General features: G+C 47.1%; 1 protein-coding gene across 2 annotated transcripts in view; it reads right to left on the bottom strand.

Annotated features, from left to right (window-relative positions):
* Positions 1-22,340, bottom strand: part of ARAF (A-Raf proto-oncogene, serine/threonine kinase) — a 173,591-nt gene that overhangs the window by 43,249 nt on the left and 108,002 nt on the right. For both annotated transcript variants that reach the window (XM_086940425.1, XM_086940424.1), the window contains exons 11-13: positions 21,784-21,960; positions 10,299-10,345; positions 6,248-6,366 (exon numbers count right to left, since the gene is read on the bottom strand). In XM_086940425.1, the coding sequence (XP_086796551.1) occupies positions 6,248-6,366; positions 10,299-10,345; positions 21,784-21,960 (343 nt within the window). The remainder of the gene's footprint in view (positions 1-6,247; positions 6,367-10,298; positions 10,346-21,783; positions 21,961-22,340) is intronic.

Raw genomic sequence — 22,340 nt, 5'->3', positions numbered from 1 at the left:
TGTAACAGAAATTAAACAGGGTCGGGCTCTGGGTTGACCCTTGCGGTACTCCCCGTTTCAACTTGATGACACTGGAGTGATGAGAGCCCTGCCTCACCCGAAAGCTGCGGTCGGACAACAAGGATTAAATCTAGCTCAATGCACTCCCTGACACTCCTCCTTTCCTCAGACACTGCAGCAAGGTATGGTGAGCAACAGTGTCGAAGGCGGAAATTAAATCCAACAGGATTAAGGCCCCCGTCTGTCCCTCGTCTACGTCTTTCCTGATGGTTTCCATGGAGAGTAACAGGGCTGATTCTGTCGAGTGGAGTGCCCGAAAACCAGACTGCGTGAGATGCAAAAGATTGTGTTTCCCAATATGCCCAATAAGTTGCATATTCACCACCTTCTCTGCAACCTTTGCGAAGTAGGGAAGTAGAGAGATTGGGCGAAGATTATCAATTTGATCTGGACTAATGTGCGGTTTCTTAGGTAGCGGGAAGACTACGGCTTCCTTCCATCTCGCTGGCACGGTCCCGGTCATGAAAGATAATTCCAATAGGTGTCTAATGCATGGCTCAAGAGTTCCAATGCTCCCTCCAAATACTTTAGGGGAGGCAGGGTCTCTTGGAAAGCCCAACTTGACACTCATACAGATTTTCATTAGCAGCTCTGTAGGGGGAACAATAAATCTATCAATGCATTCCACCTCTGGAATGTGCCCTGCTTCCCCAGGGATCTTGTGATCTATTCGAGAGGGGTCGGGGAAGGTGGAGTAGATTTCCTCCACCTTATCAGCAAAGAAATCTGACACACGATTACATGATTCCTCTGAACCAATTGCTGGCACTGCCGTAGTTGCTAGGGATGAAATTTCTTTGTAGACCCTAAAAAGCTCCCTTGCCGAATTCTCCGCCGCCCCAATTCTTTCCTGGTAATACGATGCCTTTGCCCTTCTAATGAGCCCATGATAGCCCTTCAGAGCGACTTTATATTCCCACCTGACCTGGACCAAGTAGTCTTTCCTCCACCTCCTTTCTAGGCGTTTACAGTCCACTTTAGCAGTTCTCAGGGCGTTGTTATACCAGGGAGCAGATTTTTGTACTCTCCCTGGTCTTTGATGCGTCCAGGGCGCAGTGCTCTCCAGTGCTTCCGTAATGCGGCTATCCAAATTTCCACATATACTTTTGACATCTGTGCCCCTCGGCACCCACCCTGAGAAAGAGCGCTATTAAACTTCTCCTGAGACAAGCCAGCCCACTTCCGGTGTGCTGTGTCCCTCTTGGATATCACCTGTAACTTTAACCCCGGCAGCCTCAGCCCAAACGGGACCAGGAAATGGTCTGACCATGGGAATGGGAGAGGAGGGTTCACAACTATGTCCTCCCAGTTAGCAAAAATGGGGTCAAGCAGATGACCCAGATGGTGTGTTGGGGAATCAGATTTTAGCGTCAGTTGTAGGGTCGCCAATTCTTGACACAGCTCCCCGGCCCCCACGTTCTTTGCATCATCGAAATGCAAGTTCAAGTCGCAAAGTACTAAAAGTTTTTTGTAGCGCAATGCTGGCTGCAAAAGACATTCTATCAGGCTAGTGGAAAAGCGAGTAGGGGGTCCAAGCGGTCTATAGACCAGGAGCCGTTTCAAGATGTAGTTCGTAGCCACCCTGATTGTGAAGAACCCAGCATCACTATCTGAGATGGTGACCGGCTCTAGGACACATTGGATGGTGTGTTTGAATATAATCGCCACCCCGCCTCCTCTAATGGAGCCCCTATCAACCCTAGTGATCCCGTAACCACTAGGAAGTGCCTCCAGGATCTCTGGTGCGGAATCCTCCTCCAGCCACATCTCAGAGAGGAAATTCTAAGGCGACACTCTAAAGACACTTTGTGGATAGTGCTGGAGGGGCAGAGTATTGAAGATCAGGACATTGTGTGTCGGATTGGAAAGGGCTGTGAAACCTGTTGAGTGAGCAGTTGGGGCTGGCACTCCCGATTTGCCAGGCCCTCAAGCAAAGCCCCTAAAAGGGTGAAATTGCCGCAGGGACTGCCGGTCTAGAACAGCGAAAGTGCTGTGGCTCGGCTTTCTTTAAATCCTTCTAGGGCAGACACTGCATATCACTAAACAGGCAAAAACCATCAAACAGAATATCCAATTAGGACAAATGAATACCCCCGAGAAACCTATGGACGTCATCCATGGGTGGCGTCGAAGCACCATGCCTGCTCCAATAGCCTTCCCTACACAGTCTGTGGTGTTCAGGCCTTAGTGAATGATGAATTTGGCCATATCCCAACCATCTTGAATGGTCTGAGCTAAAGAAGCCTGGAAGTCTTCTTGGACGGCATGTAAGATCTCTAAATGTCCCCAAGTGCATGGATATAACATTCAAGCAGGCAGCTCGCATTAGCTGACCTCAAGGCTAGGTTGAAGAGAACATAACAGTGTGGGGTGAGTTGTCCAGCCCACTGGCCATCTGTAACTCCTTACACCAGTGGTCTTCGTCATTAAAAGGGGGAGCAAATCTGTTCCCATCCTCACCATTGTCTTTCCTAGAAGCCTGGCTCTAAGTGAAGTGTGCACCAAAAAGCTGATGTAATGTGTGTGCATGAGCATGGCTGCGTGTTAGTGGAATTGTGTCTGAGTCCAATGGGTTTAACATGGGTTGTGGCATATCAAGATCTGGACGTGGCCATGGCCAAGCTGAAGCTGGACGGGAGTCAGACATCACAATAGGCTGCGGGTTATCCTCTGTTGCCAGTGGCATCTGGTTTGTGGCGTCGATCCTGATACAGAAGTTGAAGAGGGCTCAAATATTATGGATCATTACGAATCAGACACCACCCCCTGAATCTGTCCCAGGAGGACTTGGTTTTCTCATCAAAGAACTTCCAGCACTCACCATCGAGTAAGTCACTGCTTGTATAAACGTCTGCTTCGACCCATTTTGTCCAGACGATATATTTTACCAAGTTTGTTCTTGTGTACAGGTAAACAGACAACTGCAACCCAGATAAGACAGGGAAACGTAACTGACAATAATGAGTTCAGAAATGCACTACTGGTTACTAATGCAGAAAGCATTTACCTAAAATAGGAGTTTTTTACCGGGGCAGAGTCAGACTCTAAGATAAAGTTTGTTGTTGGTTATGGTAGGGGTGCACAATTAGATGTTTTAAGGAACAACTTCCCTAAAAGTGAAAAAATGCAATCAACTGCTTTAGCAAGACGGTTACCCAGTAACATTGGGTGAAAAATGCCATAAATTTGACCTTAGCTTTTGAAATGCAAGTAACATGGCTAATATAAATGTCCCCGCACCTCTTCGTATACTGACAAATGTTTTCGGTCTAGTACATCAGTGCATCCCAAATTGACCGCCGTGAAGAAAAATAATTTGCCAGGGATGGGAGGGCGAACTACAACAGAAATTAGAGGACCATCTACCCTAAGGACAGGGTTGACTGCACATATAAGGGGACAACTGAATAACACTTGCGGAATCAGAACTCTTTTAAAAGATAACACACCGGGAGCAAGCACATCTATGTTCCAAGTTTGTAACTGAAGTGACATTTTCCCCAATGCGTTCTCAGAAGCACTCCGTGGTAAACCTGGCCTTGTGGCGTGGTTCCCCCCCGTTCCTCAGCTCCCCCGTTAGCCCAGCTCCGTACTTAGAGGCCCCTGGCTACCCTGCCCATGCCCCCCACACGCCAGCGGCCCGCATCGGCCTGTCCCCGGCCACCTTCCCAGCCCGCGCGCCCCAGTCCCCGCAAGGCCCCATAGGCCCACCGGCAGCCATTTTCCCTTCCCGAGGTCCCTGACTCCGTGGGCTTAGCATGACCCCAGCCCCAGCGAAGCTTAGGCTCCAGACGCGCCAGCCCCCGTTGGGAGGGTGAGGGCTACCCTAGTGAGAGAAGACAGGGAGTTTCGATGGCACCTCTGGCCTCCCCTGAGAGACTGGTTTCTGTCACAACTCTGGTCTTCCCCTGGGGGCCAGTTTCGATTGCACCTCTGGCCTCCCCGAGTGCTGGCTCCAGACTTGCTGGACGTCTGGGAATTCCCGGACGCATCCTCAAAGGGATCAAAGGACCAACTGCCGGACCTCCGCCTACGGGGGTCCGGACATCAAAGAGCCCCTGGACTATATCAAGGCCCGCCCCTGAACTAGCGGCAGTTGTATCTTGGACAAGAAAACCCTGCTGATCTGATCGCGGCTGAACTGAACTTCGTAACTCTTCGAGCCCTGCTGACGCTGTCGCGGCTCATTCTCGGAACTGGAACATCGGAGTCCTGCTGACCTCGTCGCGGCTTAAGCTTGAACCCTGAAGATCTGCACCGAACATTCTGAGCCCTGCTGACGTGGTCGCGGCTCCTAACGAACTAACCTCCGGACCGAGCCCTGCTGATTTTGTCGCGGCTCGAGGAGTACTCTAGTCCGGCTGGACTATCGACGCTACCAACACGAATTGAGTCATCCTCAAGTGAGTAAGACCTCCAGTGCGACTACCATCTTCCATAACCCCCATGCTCGAGGATTGAGAGCTGTGCGCAGGGTACGCTAGGTACTGGCCAAAGAGACTGAGACTGTCCCGCTACCCCTTCCCTGAAACCTTGAGACTTTGGCGATCCCTTGATCGTGTGTACATAAGAGTGCTAATTCTTTTACCTGATTATAAAGAAATTGATATCGGAAATCCACCGTGTGGTGCCTGTTCATTAATGTGGTGTGGTCCTCGTGTGTACGATTCAATACTTGGGGTCTCCCCCTGTGGGGATCTCTCGTTAAGGCTCTGCGTTATTGGTGGGAGAGGCCGGTCACGAAGGAGTCGGGTAGACATAACCTGGCCTCTGGGACTGCCCCTTCTAACACTCTGTAATATTATGAACGGTACAGGGTTGCATCCAATTACAGAAACAACTGCTGTCAGTCCAAGAGAAAGGAAGAGCAACACCGGGAGAAACCAATTAGTCTCAATTACCAGCTCCCACCACAGAAGGGGCAGATAAACTACTAGACAAGCTAGGGGAGACAAAGGTGTAAGTGGGTCTTGCTAATGAGCGTAGAGGGGTTACCATGTGATGTTGTTAATCTATTAGAAAGCAAGGATGATTAAGAGGGGGTTCTCAGAGGGATTAGAGAATCTGTATTAAAAAACATACCTCAAGCATCAAAGGTATAGTTACATTTGGAGGACACATTACCTTGGATGGCTTAGACTGCTTATGACACAAAAGATCCCTCAACTTGCCAGTACTGCCCATTCGGGTCTACATTGGAGCGATCCACTCATACAGGGATGAAAGAAACAAGCATAGAAAAACGGGACCAGAGTGATAAAGTAGAACTTGAGGAGCAAGACACTGTGCACTAGTGATGTTTAAGGTCCTTGGACGCCTTTCTCCTAATTAAGGCTGTTCAGAATGACCCAATATTACTTTCAGTACTGGAACAGAAAACTATCCATTTAGGGTCTCCTCCTCAATGTGGAGGTTGGTGGCCACTCTTCAAGGTGTTCATGGAGGACAAGTGGAAATACAGAGAGCCTCTGTCAGACAATGAAACTGATGCAGCTAGCTGACCGAGAGATCCCCACTTTAGAGAAGATTAACCAAGCCGAGACTCCCCCTAAGAGGCACTGGTCCAGGCAGAGGAGAGTTTCCTAAGGACTCAGACAGTTGCATCTAAGAGAGAGAAGGGCCTTGAGCTATGGTGCTTCTGGGGCTAGGTAGTTTCCTCAAGTCAGTTTAAGCAGGAGGGGACAAGGGAGTGGGGCATCCCAAACTTTTCTAGAACCAAGGCAAGTTGGCAGTGAGTTGTCATCCACTAATTTAACTTTACCCAGAGTTCATGGAGGGAAGAGATGGGCAGTATAGTAGTTATGCTAAACAGGGTCATGGTAGAGATGAAGCGGACATCCCAAGACTAACTGAAGCAATATAACCAGGAAACAAAGCTGTGTGCTTCTCCATATTTACTTTACAACTAGGCCCATTCTGAAAAGAGGTACTTACTGGTTTAATACAGTAATCAATCTAGAACCGGGCATGCTGTGGAGGCGGTACAAATCCTATTACTTATGCAAGATTCAGGACTGGGTGAGAAAGGGCATGGTGTCTTAATTAATTTAGAAGTGCTGCAATCATCAGTAGCAACTAGGTAATTCCGAACGGTATGTTGCCCTATGATACTTCTTGAGCAGAACCATAACATTGAAAGCAATATGAATGGTCAATAATTAACATTTTAATCTTTTCTTAAACTCACCATCCAGAGGATTGATCCGCTGGGCTGCTCCACCTGCTGAGACCCACTCCACCGTGTTTTCACCGTGGCCAGGCCAAAGTCACCAATCTTCACAGTAAGGCCTTCATGCAGGAAGATATCTGCTTGAGAGTGAAGGATCATAAACAAAATGTGACGCAGAGCTATAAGAGATGACCTTAAAGGACAGATGTGACCATTTTTTTTTAGCAGTCACAAACCCTCCAACTGGCAAAATCTAAATATTTGCTACATACTATATCCATTTTAAGAGTCAATAAAGTTTTGCCAACTTCTAAAATTGATTAAGAAATTACCACTGAGTCGCAGAAAGAGGGTGTCCCTTCCAAACTGCAATTCAGTACAATATGAATCAATGATTTCTGACCGAAAAAAACAGTTGCAAACCATTGATTAGTAACGGACTTCCATGTTGGGGTGCTAATTGATTATTAAAGGAGAAGGGACGTCTTTTGCATCACTTTCCCTTTGGCAGATTTAGCTGAAGTAGTTTCACTGTAGCTTTTCAAATTTCGTTTTTGTTTTATAAAGCAACCCGATTTACTATAAGGGAATGGGGCTGCATTAAAAAAAAAAAGTTTTAAATTCTGAAAAGCAATAACAGTGATGGAGGTCTACTGACTCTTGCAGGCTTTTATCTTTGAGACTGTAGCCCTTAGTAGTGATTTGAAAATTGCGACCTGCCAAATTAATATTCATCAGAGATGTCAATCTTCGAAGAACTACGATTTCTTATTTTGGAAACTGTCCTAATTAGGGCACAGACGGGTTTGTCAAAAGAAATTGCACGCACTTTTTGCAACCAGGTATTTAGTACATCTGGCCCTTGATCCTCACGTACAGCGGCTCACAAAGCTCAAACACAAACTCGCTCAGCTGTCTTACGAGCAAAATGTGTACACAGAATAATGAAGAATACAGTGGAGTCATTATGCAAAATAACTTGCATCACCCTTATCTCTAGCACATTTGTATGGTGAAACGTCTGAGCTCGGGCATTTGGTAGAAAAGTCTTCAAACCTTTAAACTACAGAAAATTCCTTTCTTATTTCGGGGACATGCCACCACCCAACTCCTGATTGTTAGACTACGTTCTAAGTGTGTATTCCAACTGTTCTTACAGGACACCTCTAAAGGAACATTTCTATGCTAGACACTGAGGCCAAGCATGACTTCAAATCTAGCCTTTAGTAATCATAATAGTGTTTGTTAGACGGGACCTGGAGGGTCGGCCGAGGACAAGGGGAGAGGTCTCCGGGGAGAGCCGTCTCCAGCGATCGTACAGACAAGTAACTTCCCCCCCACAGATGGACACCACACAAAGATAAGGTTTAACGTTCTTTATAAGCAATCTGGAAGTACGGTAGGATGGTACAAGGAGGTCAGGACTCAGGGGTCCCCTCGATTCTAGTCTCTTTGAAGGGAAAAGGGGTAGCGGGACAGTCTTGTTACCAATCTGGTAGTTGCGATGAAAAATGATGGTTAGCTCACAATCCTCGAGCTCGGCGTTCTAGGAGGACGGGCCGCGGCGGCACCAGCAGGTCCCGAGATGGTCGTAGGTAGCAACGGTCCGCGACAGCGCGAGCAGGTCCCGACGAAGGTGGTAGTTACAACGGTCCGCGGCAGCGCCAGCAGGTCCCGACGAGGAGGAAGGTTGCAGAAGGCTGCGGCAGCGCCAGCAGGCAGGACGATAGTTCACAAGGCAGGGCTGCGGCAGCGCCAGCAGTCCGTCAAGGATGAGTTCTTCACGGTGTCTCTCGACTCCAGGATACAACTGCCTTCCTGCTCTGGAGCTGCCCCAGTTATAGGGCTGGTGCCCTTTGATGTCCGGACCCTCGCACTTGGAGGTCGGGAGGTCCGGGATGAGGGAGTCCAGACACCCAGCAGGGGGGTGGAGCCAGCGCCCGGGGGAGCTGGGGGCGATCGGCACCTGGAGGGGGAGAGCCATCGAAACTCTTCTCTCCCATTGACCTGCCAAGTGGTCCGCTCACCTCCCGGGTGGATGGTGGTGCCGGGCTGTCGGGGCCTGGCCAGGCCCAGGGTTAGGGTCGAGTTGAGGCCACGCGGCCTCGTGGTGCAAGGTCCAAGATGGCGGCTGGGCCCGGGCGATGGTGCCGGTGGAGGCTCAGGCCGGTGTTACGGAGATGTTCGGGGCATGGGTCCTGTGTGGGACGGGGTTACTGGTTACTTCTGGGGGTGGCCTCTGGAGTGCCGGTGTCCGGGCTCTGTCATGCGGGGAGGGAGCGAGCCGCTTTCTGGGGCCTGTCCAACAGTGTTCAATATTTGAAACAAGACTTGAAGACCCGGTTAACTGCAACTAAAAAAATTGAGACTACTAGATCGACAGATGTGCGACTCACAGACTCCAAATCCAAGATATTATTGAGGTCCACAACAAATAGCAGGTAGTCTGTGGCAAAAACAGGCTAGAAAATTCAGACTTCATTAATCTCAGTACAATTCTTACTTTAATGAGGGTAAAATGTTACTTCACAAATCATTCGACGCTTGGAAACCCATACTAAAGAGGAAGAATCTCTCCACTGTGAGCCCTCAAAGAACAGCAAAAGCAACATACCCACGATGCAGCACTTTGCCAAGGCCCAGTTCTGGTCTCACAGGGGTTGGAGCTAAAACCACCAACAAGTGCGGGGGGCATGAAGAATGAGTCAGGGAGAGCACTCATAACAAAGGAGGAGGAAATGCCTAGCTGGGAGAACGGGGTGCAGAGGGAACACCTGAGACAATGACAGTGTATAAACCAAGCTAGGGCAAGTATACAAGAAGTATCAGACACCTTTGGGAAAAATTGCCATAATATAGATTCCTCCCTCACTGATCTTGGCCATTTGAAGAGAAAAGAATGGACCTGGGCCTCAACGCCCACTTGGTTCTATAGATGCCGCCCGAAAAGAATTGGAGACTCTGTTGAGTCGAGCACAAGGGCCATCATCCTGAAAAAGAAAGGATGCAGTACATCCAAATTATGAAAGTAACCATGTCATACTAATCGCACATCACTGATACAGAAGAAAGTGACCAGGAGAAAGAATCTCCGAGCGTGTGAGACTGCAAAAGAATAAGATAATGAGTAAAAGAAAGAACAAGTGAGAGAAACAGGGCGTGTGAAAGGAAAAAAAGACATCTACTGAGAATGTTGCTGTTTCAAGCTATTGCCATTGAAACATTGAGTATAGGAGAGTGTTTCAGGAACTGAGGAAGCCAGTCACATCTGGGGGTAAAGGCTACTGAGTGGCACCTGAGAGAGTTAAGCACCCCGCAGAGAGAGAAGCTACTGTCTTAGTTTGAAGCCAAGATTAGCTAACAGAATTGTTACTGTGGGAGAAAAAAGTCTGTCAGACCAGCGGATGTCTGGATGGGAGTTGTACATCTCCTTGGAGGGTAGGGATGTCTTCTCGGATATCATTCAGAAAAGTACAGTTCTTCCACTGATTGACTAGTTTAGTCTAATAGGCACAAAAACATTTTTAAAGGAGGAATGAAACACATATACACTTTTCCTCTAACTGAAAAAATGATATAGAAATAATGGGGGGTTTCAACAAAATTATACCCAATGCAAACAAGGAGCAAGTGAGTGAATTGGTAATTGCCAATAACGTTATTGAACAATCACAAATAACAATAGTACTCATTAAATAAAAGATCCTCACCAAAAACAATGGAAATAGCGCCTTGGAAACAGAGCTTTATTGTGATTGCGATCTTCCAAAGCGGGTCCCCAAGGCTAAGAAATCATCATCACAAAAGGAGAACTTAGAGGCCTCTGGAGGAGACATCAATAGCCCAGCCCACAGAGAGTTGCTTTACAAATCCACATTTGTGCCAAGGAGGTCATCAGGACATTGGCCAAATCTGCCTGTCGCACCAAGCAAATGTACCTACATCTGACTCAACCCTGGTCTTTTATCGTAGTGGCACATACATTAAACAATGTACAGAAATGAAGGGACACACCCCTTCCATACACTCCTCACCTGATCCTAATAAGTGACTTATCATCAAAGGATACTGTTGGATTTCAGGTCCCGATGGATTATGTTCTTGGCGTGAAGATAACTGAGGAGGACAAGAATGATACGTAATCATGGTCAAGAGCATATCCTAACATATTTTGCTATATTTTGTGATAACTAAACCACATCATGAGACCCAATAAATAGAAGATTTGTACTAACAAAGCATATGAATAAAGTACTGTCCGGTTGATTTTTCATGGGGGTTGGGTGCAGAGTACAAAGAAATAAGTTTTATCATCAAGGGAGAAAGGGCAAAGATATGAGAGGAGCTAGAATCACTGTAAACAGAAGGAAAGATTACCTACTTGAACACCTAAGCTCTCACTGATACCAATCTTCATTAATGTCATAAAACATTATTGGTCCCACCTGGGGCCAGATTCTGGACTATATAGGAGAACTCATATCTGTTTGTATATCCAGGTGCTCTTTCACATAAGTAGTGGGAGCAGAGAACTGCAGAGGGCAGAACATTTGCTGGTACTTGTAATAATTGCAATTGGGGTACAAACTGGTCTCTGTAGAATCCCGGTTGCCATGACCAACTAGAAAAGGAGCTGGCCTTCCTAGTGTGCAGCCAACACTTGACTTCAAGGAAGACTTACTTGTACATGGTACATATGAGTAAGGACCCGAACAAAGATCCCCAGAACAGACTGAGACTCCAATCAGCAATGTGATTCTTGTAATCCGGTTGGCCAGAGTCACTACATGAAATCAGGATCATGACCTTGGTCACAGTGCCTCTGCAATACTTTCCTTCCGTCATCTGTTGTGAGGATGCACTGTCCGTAACCTGTCCTCTACTCTTTATGGCTCCGGTATTTTACAACAGCCCCCCCCCCCCCCCCCCCCCCCCTCTCCCAACCGCCTTCTAAACCCGGGCATTCTTTTGGCTACAGCTGGACGCTTGGATTTCAGAACTGTCTGACCCATTTCCCTAGTTATCACTGTTCAGGAGATATTGTAGTTTGATTGTAAGCTGTGTTGGGACCATTATCTTATTTCCAAAGTACTAGTGGGCATCATTTTAGTCTTGTGGTGCCACCTATACTGAGGGGTGTCCCAATCTCCCAACCATGGAAAGGTTAGACAGCGAGCAGCCGACTTGAATTACAGGCAAATAAAATGTATCGCCCCAACAGACACACTGCTATCTCCGTTAACGTTGAAATAGCCTGCACAGATTGGAAGACCATCCGCTTAAGTAGCCGGTCCCAGGTGAGCAGTGTTCTACTGGACACAGACTACATCAGATTGTCCACTGAGAAGGCAACTCACAGAATCCAAGTACACGTTTTTTTTTATTTTTAGCTGGGCGTCAAACTTCTTATTTGGGTTGTCAAAAACTGTTAATAATTGTATTGTAAACTCAGTGAAGGCCATTAAATTGTCTAGTTGGTGCCTAGAGTCAGACACATTGAACCAGAGAGCGGGGCAGTTTGCAATTCTAATACCTTTCGTCTGTCTGGCACTTCGACAAAAAGGGTAAAACCTGCTGATTCATGAAAGTTTCCAAGACCTTACAAACACTGTCTCTTTGAATAAAATTGGCAAACCGGCTCATTTTTATACAAAAACCCAGAAGTTGGCATGTGAACTGTTAAAAAAAGAATTTCGATGCAGACATGTCGGGCTTGGGGATGCTAGAACCTTTCAGTGTGGCATACTAGAACCAATGGGTATGGGATGCTAGCTTAGGGATGCTAGAACATTTGGGTCTGGGATGCTAGAACATTTGGGTCTGGGATGCTAGGACCTCTGGGCATGGGATGCTAGGACCTCTGGGCATGGGATGCTAGGACCTCTGGGCATGGGATGCTAGGACCTCTGGGCATGGGATGCTAGGACCTCTGGGCATGGGATGCTAGGACCTCTGGGCATGGGATGCTAGGAACTCTTGGCATGGGATGCTAGGAACTCTTGGCATGGGATGCTAGGAACTCTTGGCATGGGATGCTAGGAACTCTTGGCATGGGATGCTAGGAACTCTTGGCATGGGATGCTAGGAACTCTTGGCATGGGATGCTAGGAACTCTTGGCATGGGATGCTAGGAACTCTTGGCATGGGATGCTAGGAACTCTTGGCATGGGATGCTAGGAACTCTTGGCATGGGATGCTAGGAACTCTGGGCATGGGATGCTAGAACTCTGGGCATGGGATGCTAGAACTCTGGGCATGGGATGCTAGAACTCTGGGCATGGGATGCTAGAACTCTGGGCATGGGATGCTAGAACTCTGGGCATGGGATGCTAGAACTCTGGGCATGGGATGCTAGGAACTCTGGGCATGGGATGCAAGGACCTCTGGCTTTGGGATGCACACATCTGGCTTTGGGAAGCACTAAGGTCTAGATTTTGGATTGCTGGGACCTCTGGCTTTGGGATGCTAGAACCTTTGGCTTTGTGATGCTGGGAAATCTGGCTGTCGGATGCACATATGCCTGGGTCCAGGATGCATGTATGTCTGGGTCTTAGATGCATGCTTGTATGGATTTGTGATGCATGCATGTCTGTGATGCATGCATGTCTGGAATGCACGCATGTCTGGAATGCACGCATGTCTGGAATGCCCGCATGTCTTGGGATGGGATGCTAGAACCTCTGGGTATGGGAAGTGAGGACCTCTGGCCTTGGGATGCTAGGAACTCTGGCTATTGGATGCACCTATGTCTGGCATTTCGGATGAACGCATGTCTGAGACTGGGATGCATGCTTGTCTGGCATTGGGATGCTGAAACCTCTGGTTTGGACTGCTGGGAAAGCTGGCTTTGAGATGCGAGGACCACTGGCTTTGGGATGTATGCACCTCTGGCTTATATCAATGTTCCTCTTTGATTACCTATTCTTCTTTGACCTGTGTTCAGGCCAGGACGCTCCCCCACCGCTCCAGCATCCCCTGCTGGTGCTGTGTCCCTGTCCGCTGCCCCTCGCTGCTGCTGAGAAGTCGAGGCCCTCCTCCAACCGCAGGCTCCCGCCTGCGCCTCATTCCTGGTGGCCCAGTGGTGGGCGGTAAGTATTCGGTTTGTTCTGCTGCCTGCTTTATTTTGCCCCGCCTCATATTTTTGTCTCCTGTATCTGTGTTGTCTCTGTCTCCTGTTTTCTCTGTGCGCTGCGTTAGTTAACTGTCGCCTGTATCTGTTGCACTGTCTCTCTGTACTCTGCTTTGGCTAACTGCTGCCTGTAATTTGTTGCCTACTTCTCTGTGCGCTTCTTGTCAACTGTTGCCCTTTGTTTTGCCCATTTCTATGCCCTTGTGCTGTGCCAGTTCTCCCACCCGCTCCCCGCATTCCTTTCCCGCCACTGCTCCCCCGCCCCCCTTCTCTCATTCGCTTCCCGCCACCCGCCTCCCAGCTGCTCCTCCCTCCCTCCACCCCCTCTTAATGCCATCGTCCACAAGGCCAGCCCTCAAGGTCACCACCCACGCAGACGACATCCTCAACACCGCCGAACACCTGCAATTCCGGATCCACACTGACCCCAACACCACCCTCAGAGGAACTCTCATTAACAGACCCCCCCGGACCCGCTTCAGCGACTCCATCGCCGACCTCGCCAGCACCCATGCACTCACCTCCACGGACTACATCCTCTTTGGGGACCTGAACTTTCACCTCGAGAACAACAACAACGCCAACTCCTCCACGCTGATCGCCAACCTCGAGCTCCGACAACTCGTCACCGCGCCCACTCACGCCGTCGGCCACACGCTGGACGCAGTCTTCTCCACAAGCACCCACGTCACTTTCAACCACACCACCGAACCTCACTGGACCGACCACCGCTGCATTCACTTCACCTTCAAAAAACCAACCACGTACCATCGCACCCAACAGCTGTCTCGCCGCTGCTGGAGCAAAGTCACTGAAGATCAGCTGATTAACACCCTCTCCCAGAACACACCCACCGATCCCACCAACCTAGACGCCGCAGCCAGCAACCTCAGATAGTGGATCAACGGCTGTGCCAACACCCTCGCCCAACTGAAGAAACCCTCCAACAACCACGCCAGCAAGAGAGCCACCTGGTTCACCGACGAGCTCCTGGCCTCCAAGCGCGCACGCCGGAAACTGGAGAAGAAATGGCTCCACGATCGAACATCCGGACAACCACGCAGCCCTCATGGACGCCATCCACAGACACCACCACCTCATCAGATCAGCCAAGAGATCCTCCTTCAAAGACCACCTGGATAACAATGCACACAACAGCAAAGAGCTCTTCCGCATCGTAAAAGAACTCTCCAACCCTAGCGCCAACACCAACAACATCCCGCCCTCACAGGAACTGTGCGACTCACTGGCCATCTTCTTCCACCGCAAGATCGCCGACATCCACGAAAGCTTCAACACCACGACCACGCCAGGCTCCACCCCTCTCCTGAACACCAACCGCCTGACCACTTGGTCCAACGTCAGCAACGTCAAGAACTCCATCCACTCAGGATCACCGACAGACCCGTGCCCACACCACATATTCAACAAGGCAGACGCAGCCATCGCACCCCAACTACGGAAGATCGACATCTCCTTCAAAACAGCGACATTCCCGGAAAGCTGGAAGCACGCCGAAATCAACGCCCTCCTCAACAATCCCAAGGCGATCCCCAAGGACCTCAAGAACTTCAGGCCCATCTCCCTGCTCCTGTTCCCGGCGAAGGTCATTGAGAAAATCGTCAACATGCAATTGACCCGCCACCTCGAAGACAACAACATCCTGGACCCGTCCCAATCCGGTTCAGACGAAACCACAACACTGAGACAGCCCTCATCGCCGCCACAGACGACATCAGGCGCCAATTAGACAACAGCGAAACATCTGCCCTCATCCTCCTGGACCTCTCGGCCGCCTTCAACATGGGCTGCCATTGCACTCTAAAAACACGCCTCCAAGAAGCCGGTATCCAAGAGAAGGCCCTCGACTGGACCACATCCTTTCTCTCCAACAGATCCCAGAGCGTCCGCATCCCACCTTTCCGATCCGAAGTCACGGACATCATCTGAGGCGTCTCCCAGGACTCTTCCCTCAGCCCGACGCTGTTCAACATCTACATGGCCCCCCTCGCACAAGTGGCCCGCCACCACAACCTCAACATAATCTCCTACGCCGACGACACTCAGCTCATCCTCTCCCTCACCAAGGACCCACGCACCGCCAAAACCAATATCCATGACGGAATAATGGCCATCGCCGACTGAATGAGGAGCAGCCGTCTGAAACTGAACTCGGATAAGGCGGAGGTCCTCATCCTCGGACCCAACGACTCAGTCTGGGAAGATTCCTGCTGGCCAACCACTCTGGGGACAGCACCGACACCCACCAACCACGCACGCAATCTTGGATTCATCCTCGACTCCTCCCTCTCCATGTCCAAACAGGTCAACGCTGTATCCTCCTCCTACTACAACAACCTCCGCATGCTCCGCAGGATCCACAAGTGGATCCCGACCGAAACAAGAAGGACGGTGACACAGGCCCTCGTCAGCAGCAGGATCGACTACGGCAACGCACTCCACGCCGGAATCCCAGCCAAACACCTACGACGACTACAGCGCATCCAAAATGCCTCCGCCCGACTGATCATCAACGTCCCCCGCCGCAGCCACATCACCCCCACCTGAGAATCCTACACTGGTTCCCCGTCGACAAGAGGATCACCTTCAAACTCCTCACCCACGCACACAAAGCACTTCACAACGCCAGACATGCCTACCTGAACAGCAGACTCAGCTTCCACACCCCGACCCGCCAGCTCCGCCAGTCTCATCCTTGCCGCCGTCCCCCGCATCCAACGAACAACCTCAGGCGGCAGATCCTTCTCCTACCTCGCTGCCAAGGCCTGGAACACCCTTCCTACCCACCTACCGCAGACTGAAGACCTACTCGCCTTCAGAAGACTCCTCAAGACCTGGCTATTCGAACAGTACCCTCACGGGTAAATAGCGCGCTCTACAAATAGATTGATTGATTGATTGATTGATTCTTTAAAGCTATAATAGAGGATGGACTAGCAGTACACTCAGTGTTATTTACTGTGTCATTGCTTATCTGCGTTTCCAACCCTAACTATCCACCAAAGTAAACCACGCCTGCATGTATTCACCAACCGGGGAGAGTCAAGTGCCTAACGGGAGGGATTTATTTATCCAACTGGAGGGGAACAGAATTAGGTTGTCTAGAAATCTGCTGTAAATAGTACCCACACAACATAATGCCCAGTAGCCTCTCCTACCCCCGGTAACCCATATAATAGTCTCACATTCCTTAGAAGCACAGACACTGATGTCTGCCCAGAACACTTCCTTATTTTCATCCAGGGGGAATAAGAGACTGGTCAACAGGTGTAGCTTAAAGTAAATAATGTTATTATCAGATTACAAGCAAAAAGAAAAATTTTCCCACTTCCAAGCCTCATATAGGGGGCCTGCACTTGCGGACATATATCTTCATTTGGCCCACTGGGGGAAGGCCAGAACTCGTCAACACAGATCACCAAGGCCACCATGAAAACATCAGGACACCAACAGTTGATTTTCTTCAACCTTAGCCCAAACAGACTTCTAGGCGGAGTAGGAAGGGGGGAGCGAAGTGCTCTACAGCCTTAGCACAAACTGAGGCACAAAAAAGAAGCAAAAACAGCGTCTGTTTTCTTAACCAACATCACCACCAATGGCCCTTTAAACATTTATAGAAGGCTATAGATAATGGTTGAAATAAGGTCCACAAAAATCAATGTTTCTATATCTGACCAAGAATATAAAACATTTTTCAGAAGTATAGCCAGTGTTTCAAGGAGATACTTGAAGTGGTCAAAATTAATGTGAAGCACGTCTTTTACTGTCACAACATAATTAATAAAGCAAAGGAAATGGTGGAAGAAGTGCGGCTATTCAGTGAAATCTTTAGATCATCATTTGGGAACAAATGGGTTAACAAAGACATAGGTGGGCTTTAATGAACCACATGCATTTTCAAATGGAGATGTTGGAAATCAAAGGCTGATGTTGGTAAGGTCCTTTGCAAGAGGCACATGACGAACTACCACAAAGTCATTCAAGAAACTAAAAGGCCAACTATGCAAAAAAAAAATCACTAGGCCACACATCAAACTAGGAGGTTATTTAGAATGTACCAGGATATAAACAATCTGGAAGCCTTAAAGAAACGCTCCTTGACGTGGCAGCACTGTGAAGACCTCATGGTCTTCTTTGAATTCTCAAATTATTAAAATCCTCCAACTTTATTTAGAAACTCTGAACCATCATCTCATGCTCTCACGCCAACTACCTTTGATTCAGTTTTCGAAACCTCTTTTCACACGATGACAAACAAGAAGTATCAAACTTGGTCCAAGGAACAAAAGCTTCCATAATTCCATTTTACAATGCTCAGCAGCCCCTAATAAACAATTCCTGCTCTCTCTTCAGGTAGATGTCAAAGCCGTGATCAACTCCTACTTTTTCACAGTTGTAACAGGCTTCTTCAAAACACCACCATCATATCTCTGCTAACAAAAGTAGCTGCAACATAAATACATGCAACTAAACCTTTTACGTCATGACTGCCAATCTGCCTGTTCTTGTAAGCAAGGGGCACTGCAAAAAAAAAAGGCTGCTGTAGTACTTGTTGTAAAACAAGTACTTGACATAGTGGATCATAATATACTGAGGAACTGATGAGTGGACTCAAGGAATGTGCAGAGTAATTGTTTTTTTCACGTTGTTTTAGATTTGTTCCATTTTCACCAACCAGATCCAATGATTCGGAATTGGGTCAGTGGGATTATCACTTCTGAGTCGGTTATGTGAGTTTCCATCAAGACCCATCTCTTTTGTGTCTGCTCGTCAACATTTACACATGGACATTGGCAATGCCTTTTAGAGAAGTAATGGACAACCCTCCAAATGTACCCTGACAGCACTCAAATCCACTAACAGCTAGTAAACAGGCCACTGAGTTTCAAGTTTATTTTATTTTATTTGATTTAGTTCTCCACTGAGTACCACAAATATTTAGCACCATAGTCAATTTTGAACCGTTTTGTTAAAAGCTTTCGTTTTAATACAAAGATAAAAATGGTTTAAAAATTTAAAAAGTTATAACATACAAATTCATTTGGCGGAGCTTTATATAAATTAATAATTTCATGTACTGAGTTGATTCTACATTTAGCATAGACTGGGTGTAGAAACCTTTTCCTTGCCTTAACAACTGTTGCATTTGGGCAGGTAAACAAAAGATGCTCCAAGTCCTGCTCTCCACCATTACACAGATTACAAATAGTGCTTTCTTTTGAATGCCACCTAGATGTAACAGTTTTTACAGGGAGTATTCCTAATCTGAGCAGGACAATCGATCTCCTAGCCCCATGGTTAAGATTAAATTTAATGTACTGTTGAGGTTTCTTGAATTCAAAAGACTCTGCAACATTTTTGTATAGGGGCAATTTAAGACAATGCTGAGAGTCAAGGTCAAAGCTAAGTCTTGGCGTAAAATGCTTTAAAAAGAGTTTCAGGTGAGCAGGTGTCCAGGATAGTAGCAAATTAGTGTTAGTCTCGGAGAGTTTGTAAGCCGTTAAAACGTTTCTTGAGAATACATGCTTCGATGATCCGCGTTCGAATATTTCTATTTTAAGCAAGGATCGGAGCGTTTCTTCCTCCGCATGTAGGAGATTGTATGCCCACCTGATTACATTAGCGATTCCTCGGGCGTAGGCACTAGTTAGTGAATACTCTAGGCGGAGGGCTTGTACTGGTACTACCTGGGACAACTTTGTTAGTTTCCGTAGAATCTTTCCTTCTCTTAGGGATAGAAAGTTCCATTGACTTATTGGTATGTATTCCAAAGCATATGACAGAACTGGTGGAATTTTAACGCTGTATACTTTAAGCATGGACAAGAAGTGTCTTTGTCCAGAAGCGGCGTACAGCCTAGAGAGTGCTCCCACGTGCATATCCGATTTCCGGGTCAAATTCAGGGTGTGGGGCCTATTCTGTAAAGACTTAGTAAAGATTCGACCTAGATAAGTGTATTCGTTTACGACTTCCACCCTTTTTTCACCTAGGGACCAATGGAATTTGATACTCCTTTTCCTTCCTGAGAACGGGACTATTTTTGTTTTCGCGATGTTTGGGATTAGAAAGTTTTCCTCGGAGTATTTGTGGAGTGCCGGAAGGCTCCTTTGCAGACCAAATGGGGTTAGATCTAGTATAATTATATCGTCTGCATATAATATCGTGTTTATTTTGTGGAAGGCAATTTTTGGTGGAAAGTTACTTATCTCCTGGAAACGATGAGGCAGATCACTAAGGTACAGGGAAAACAGTAGGGGAGCGAGGAGGCATCCTTGCCATAGGCCGTTTGGAGTCGGGATAGAACTAGTGAGACCCTTTTCCCTTCCCATTTGAACCTGTCACCAGGTTTTTGTATGTAGTGATATTAGTATATGCAGTTATTTGTCCGAGATGCCCATTTTGCCAAGTTTTCTCCAGAGGGTTCCTCTATCCACTCTGTCAAATGCAGTGGAAAAGTCGATAAAAGCAGCGTATACGACCTGAGATTTAGCAGTCACATATTTATCAGGGATGGTTTGTAACACTGCAATGTTGTCCCGCCACTGAATTAGGTTAACATCTCCATGTGCCTGAACTGTGTATTTGTTTGGCTGTAAGAGAGCTTATTTCGCTTTAAAGGAGGAAAAACAGACATCTTCCTATAACTCGAAGACAAGAGTCTACACCTTACTGCCATTCATGCGTCCAGCCAATCTAGGTGAATCACCTTAAAGAAATCAGAAACTTATGAAATAGGGGGCCTCATCCAACTTTGAAGTCTCCATCAATCTCTAGGCGAGTGCAGTAATCTGGAGCATCAATTTGGAGCTTTCACTAATCCCTAAAGATAAAGTGATCACAAAACGGAGCTAACTAGAGCCCTTCTGATGCCACACAGAGACTTTTACAGCAGAGCTTATACTGTGCTCACAAGGAGGTTGATCGAAAGGCCTAAGAGAATCAAGATGCCAAATAGGTCTCAACTTGTGGTGATACAACCACCTAAAGGCTGCCAGGAAAGCACTTTACTGGCTTCCAGTAGCAGCAGGATTGCAGTTCACAGTTCTTTTGTGGCATGCACAAGAATAACTATGGCAGAGCTACAGGATCCCTGCAGAAACTGGACATCTAATACGTGCCTAACTGCAAACAGCATTGGCCAATGACAATCCTTACAATTTAATGTGCCTTGAGACTGGATAAACATGGTAAGAAATCCAGGGACCCAAACAATGGAACTCCTAGAACCCAGGCAACAGAGCAGAACCAAACAAATTGTTTTTCAAGGCAGGCCTGAAGAAGTGATTCTTACACCAAGCTTTCAACTAATCATTGCATTTTGTGGGGCAGAGAACAGTGGACCGGGCCTTCCCTTCAGTGACAGCACTGGACTGAACTTGGTCCTTTTCTGTATTCCGCCTAATACATTGAAGTAACCAGAAGGACATGTAGAGATCTGTTAAAACTTAAATAAGTGGATCATATTTAGGAAATATTTAATGCATTAGATTGTGCACTTTTTTGAGAAAAGTATTTGCTAGGCATTCCTAAACATTTTCTGCTTCTCTGAATAATTGAGGGACAGCAAAACAGTATTTGCTTATTACAAAGCTTGGTGAAATAATTGCTTTAATCATTAAAATCCAGTTAAAAACACGTTGTGTCAGCAACAATTTTCATTAAAACAAGGTGACATTTAATCTTTAAGCAACTGAGCTTGGTGCCACCATAAAATGAGGTATTTTAACTTTTTTTTTACACTTAAAGTACTTGAATTTCTTTCTCTGCTGTTTACAGCCTCATACGAACATTCACTACTACCTGAAGTGGCTTACAAATAAAACTCTGAATACATGTACAGTTCATTTCATTTAGAAAACAATGTTTTGCATGCTATCTTTATTATTCATAGCAACAGAATAGTGATGCCTATGAAAATTAGTTACAAAAAAGAGTGATAAGTACATAAATATTGACAAAAACCAATTACTCAAGGGCAGGGTGGGAATGTTCCCTGCACTAAATGTCTATTATTGGGTGGGTGAAGTAAGAGATACAATTGTCAAAATTCCAAATTTTCATATGGAGAAAAGTAGAAGTGTACTGTTCATAACAATATTTTAAAGAAGGTTTGAAACAGGTCGGGGAGGGAATACTGTACATGAATGTTTTTCAAGCAAGATGAGCAAAAGAAGCATTGCCAGTGCATACAAGGTGCATTTATGGGTTTGAAAGACACAGAGTTAGGCCTAGAAGTTTAAAAGCTTCCAACTGCTCTCATAAGATTAATCCGGGAAGGGGGACTCATTGGTTGCTGACATTTGGTGTTCTATTGCTTGAAACACAGCAGACAGGCTTTAGGTCGGTTGAAATGCACATCTAATACAAGCATACAGGGACAAGATATACAAGGGTTGCTACTTACTCCATTCCCTGAGCTGTTTGCCGAGCAACATCAATGAGTTGAAACATGTCAAAGCGGGTCTCGTTCACATGTAGGTGATGGTACAGGCTGCTCCCTTCACACCATTGTGTGATGATGGCAAAGGTGGGCTTTGTCATAAAGCCCATGAAGAGCAAGATGTTCACATGACGCGTCTTCCTGTTAGAAACCAAGTAAAGAAAAGTAACTCATAAGGGAATAAAGTGACAGTATGTTTGTCCAGCTAACATCCAAGGGTTCCATAGATAAGAATACTGACTGTTCGTTGGGAACAAGAAGTATGCTGAAACTACTTGAAGGAAGCGAGAAGCGACAGGTAGATAAACAAGGCTATAACCAAGTGATCCAGACACACCAAGTTACTCACCTTCATATCCTCCTTACTCTTAAGTTACTGGCATGATTCACCAACTAGAATAGCACAAAACGCAAGTGCACGTTCCTCTGATCCCACAGCATGCCCTCAAAATGTGGCACAATCTTCCTTCCTGGGGTCTTCATCAGCAGTCGCAAATACACTCAACAGGCAGGGATTCTAA

The sequence above is a fragment of the Lissotriton vulgaris genome, chromosome 10 (genome assembly GCF_964263255.1).
Source record: "Lissotriton vulgaris chromosome 10, aLisVul1.2, whole genome shotgun sequence".
Taxonomy (NCBI): domain Eukaryota; kingdom Metazoa; phylum Chordata; class Amphibia; order Caudata; family Salamandridae; genus Lissotriton; species Lissotriton vulgaris.
Note: the sequence above shows the minus strand (reverse complement) of the source record. Positions and strands in the feature narration are given on the sequence as shown.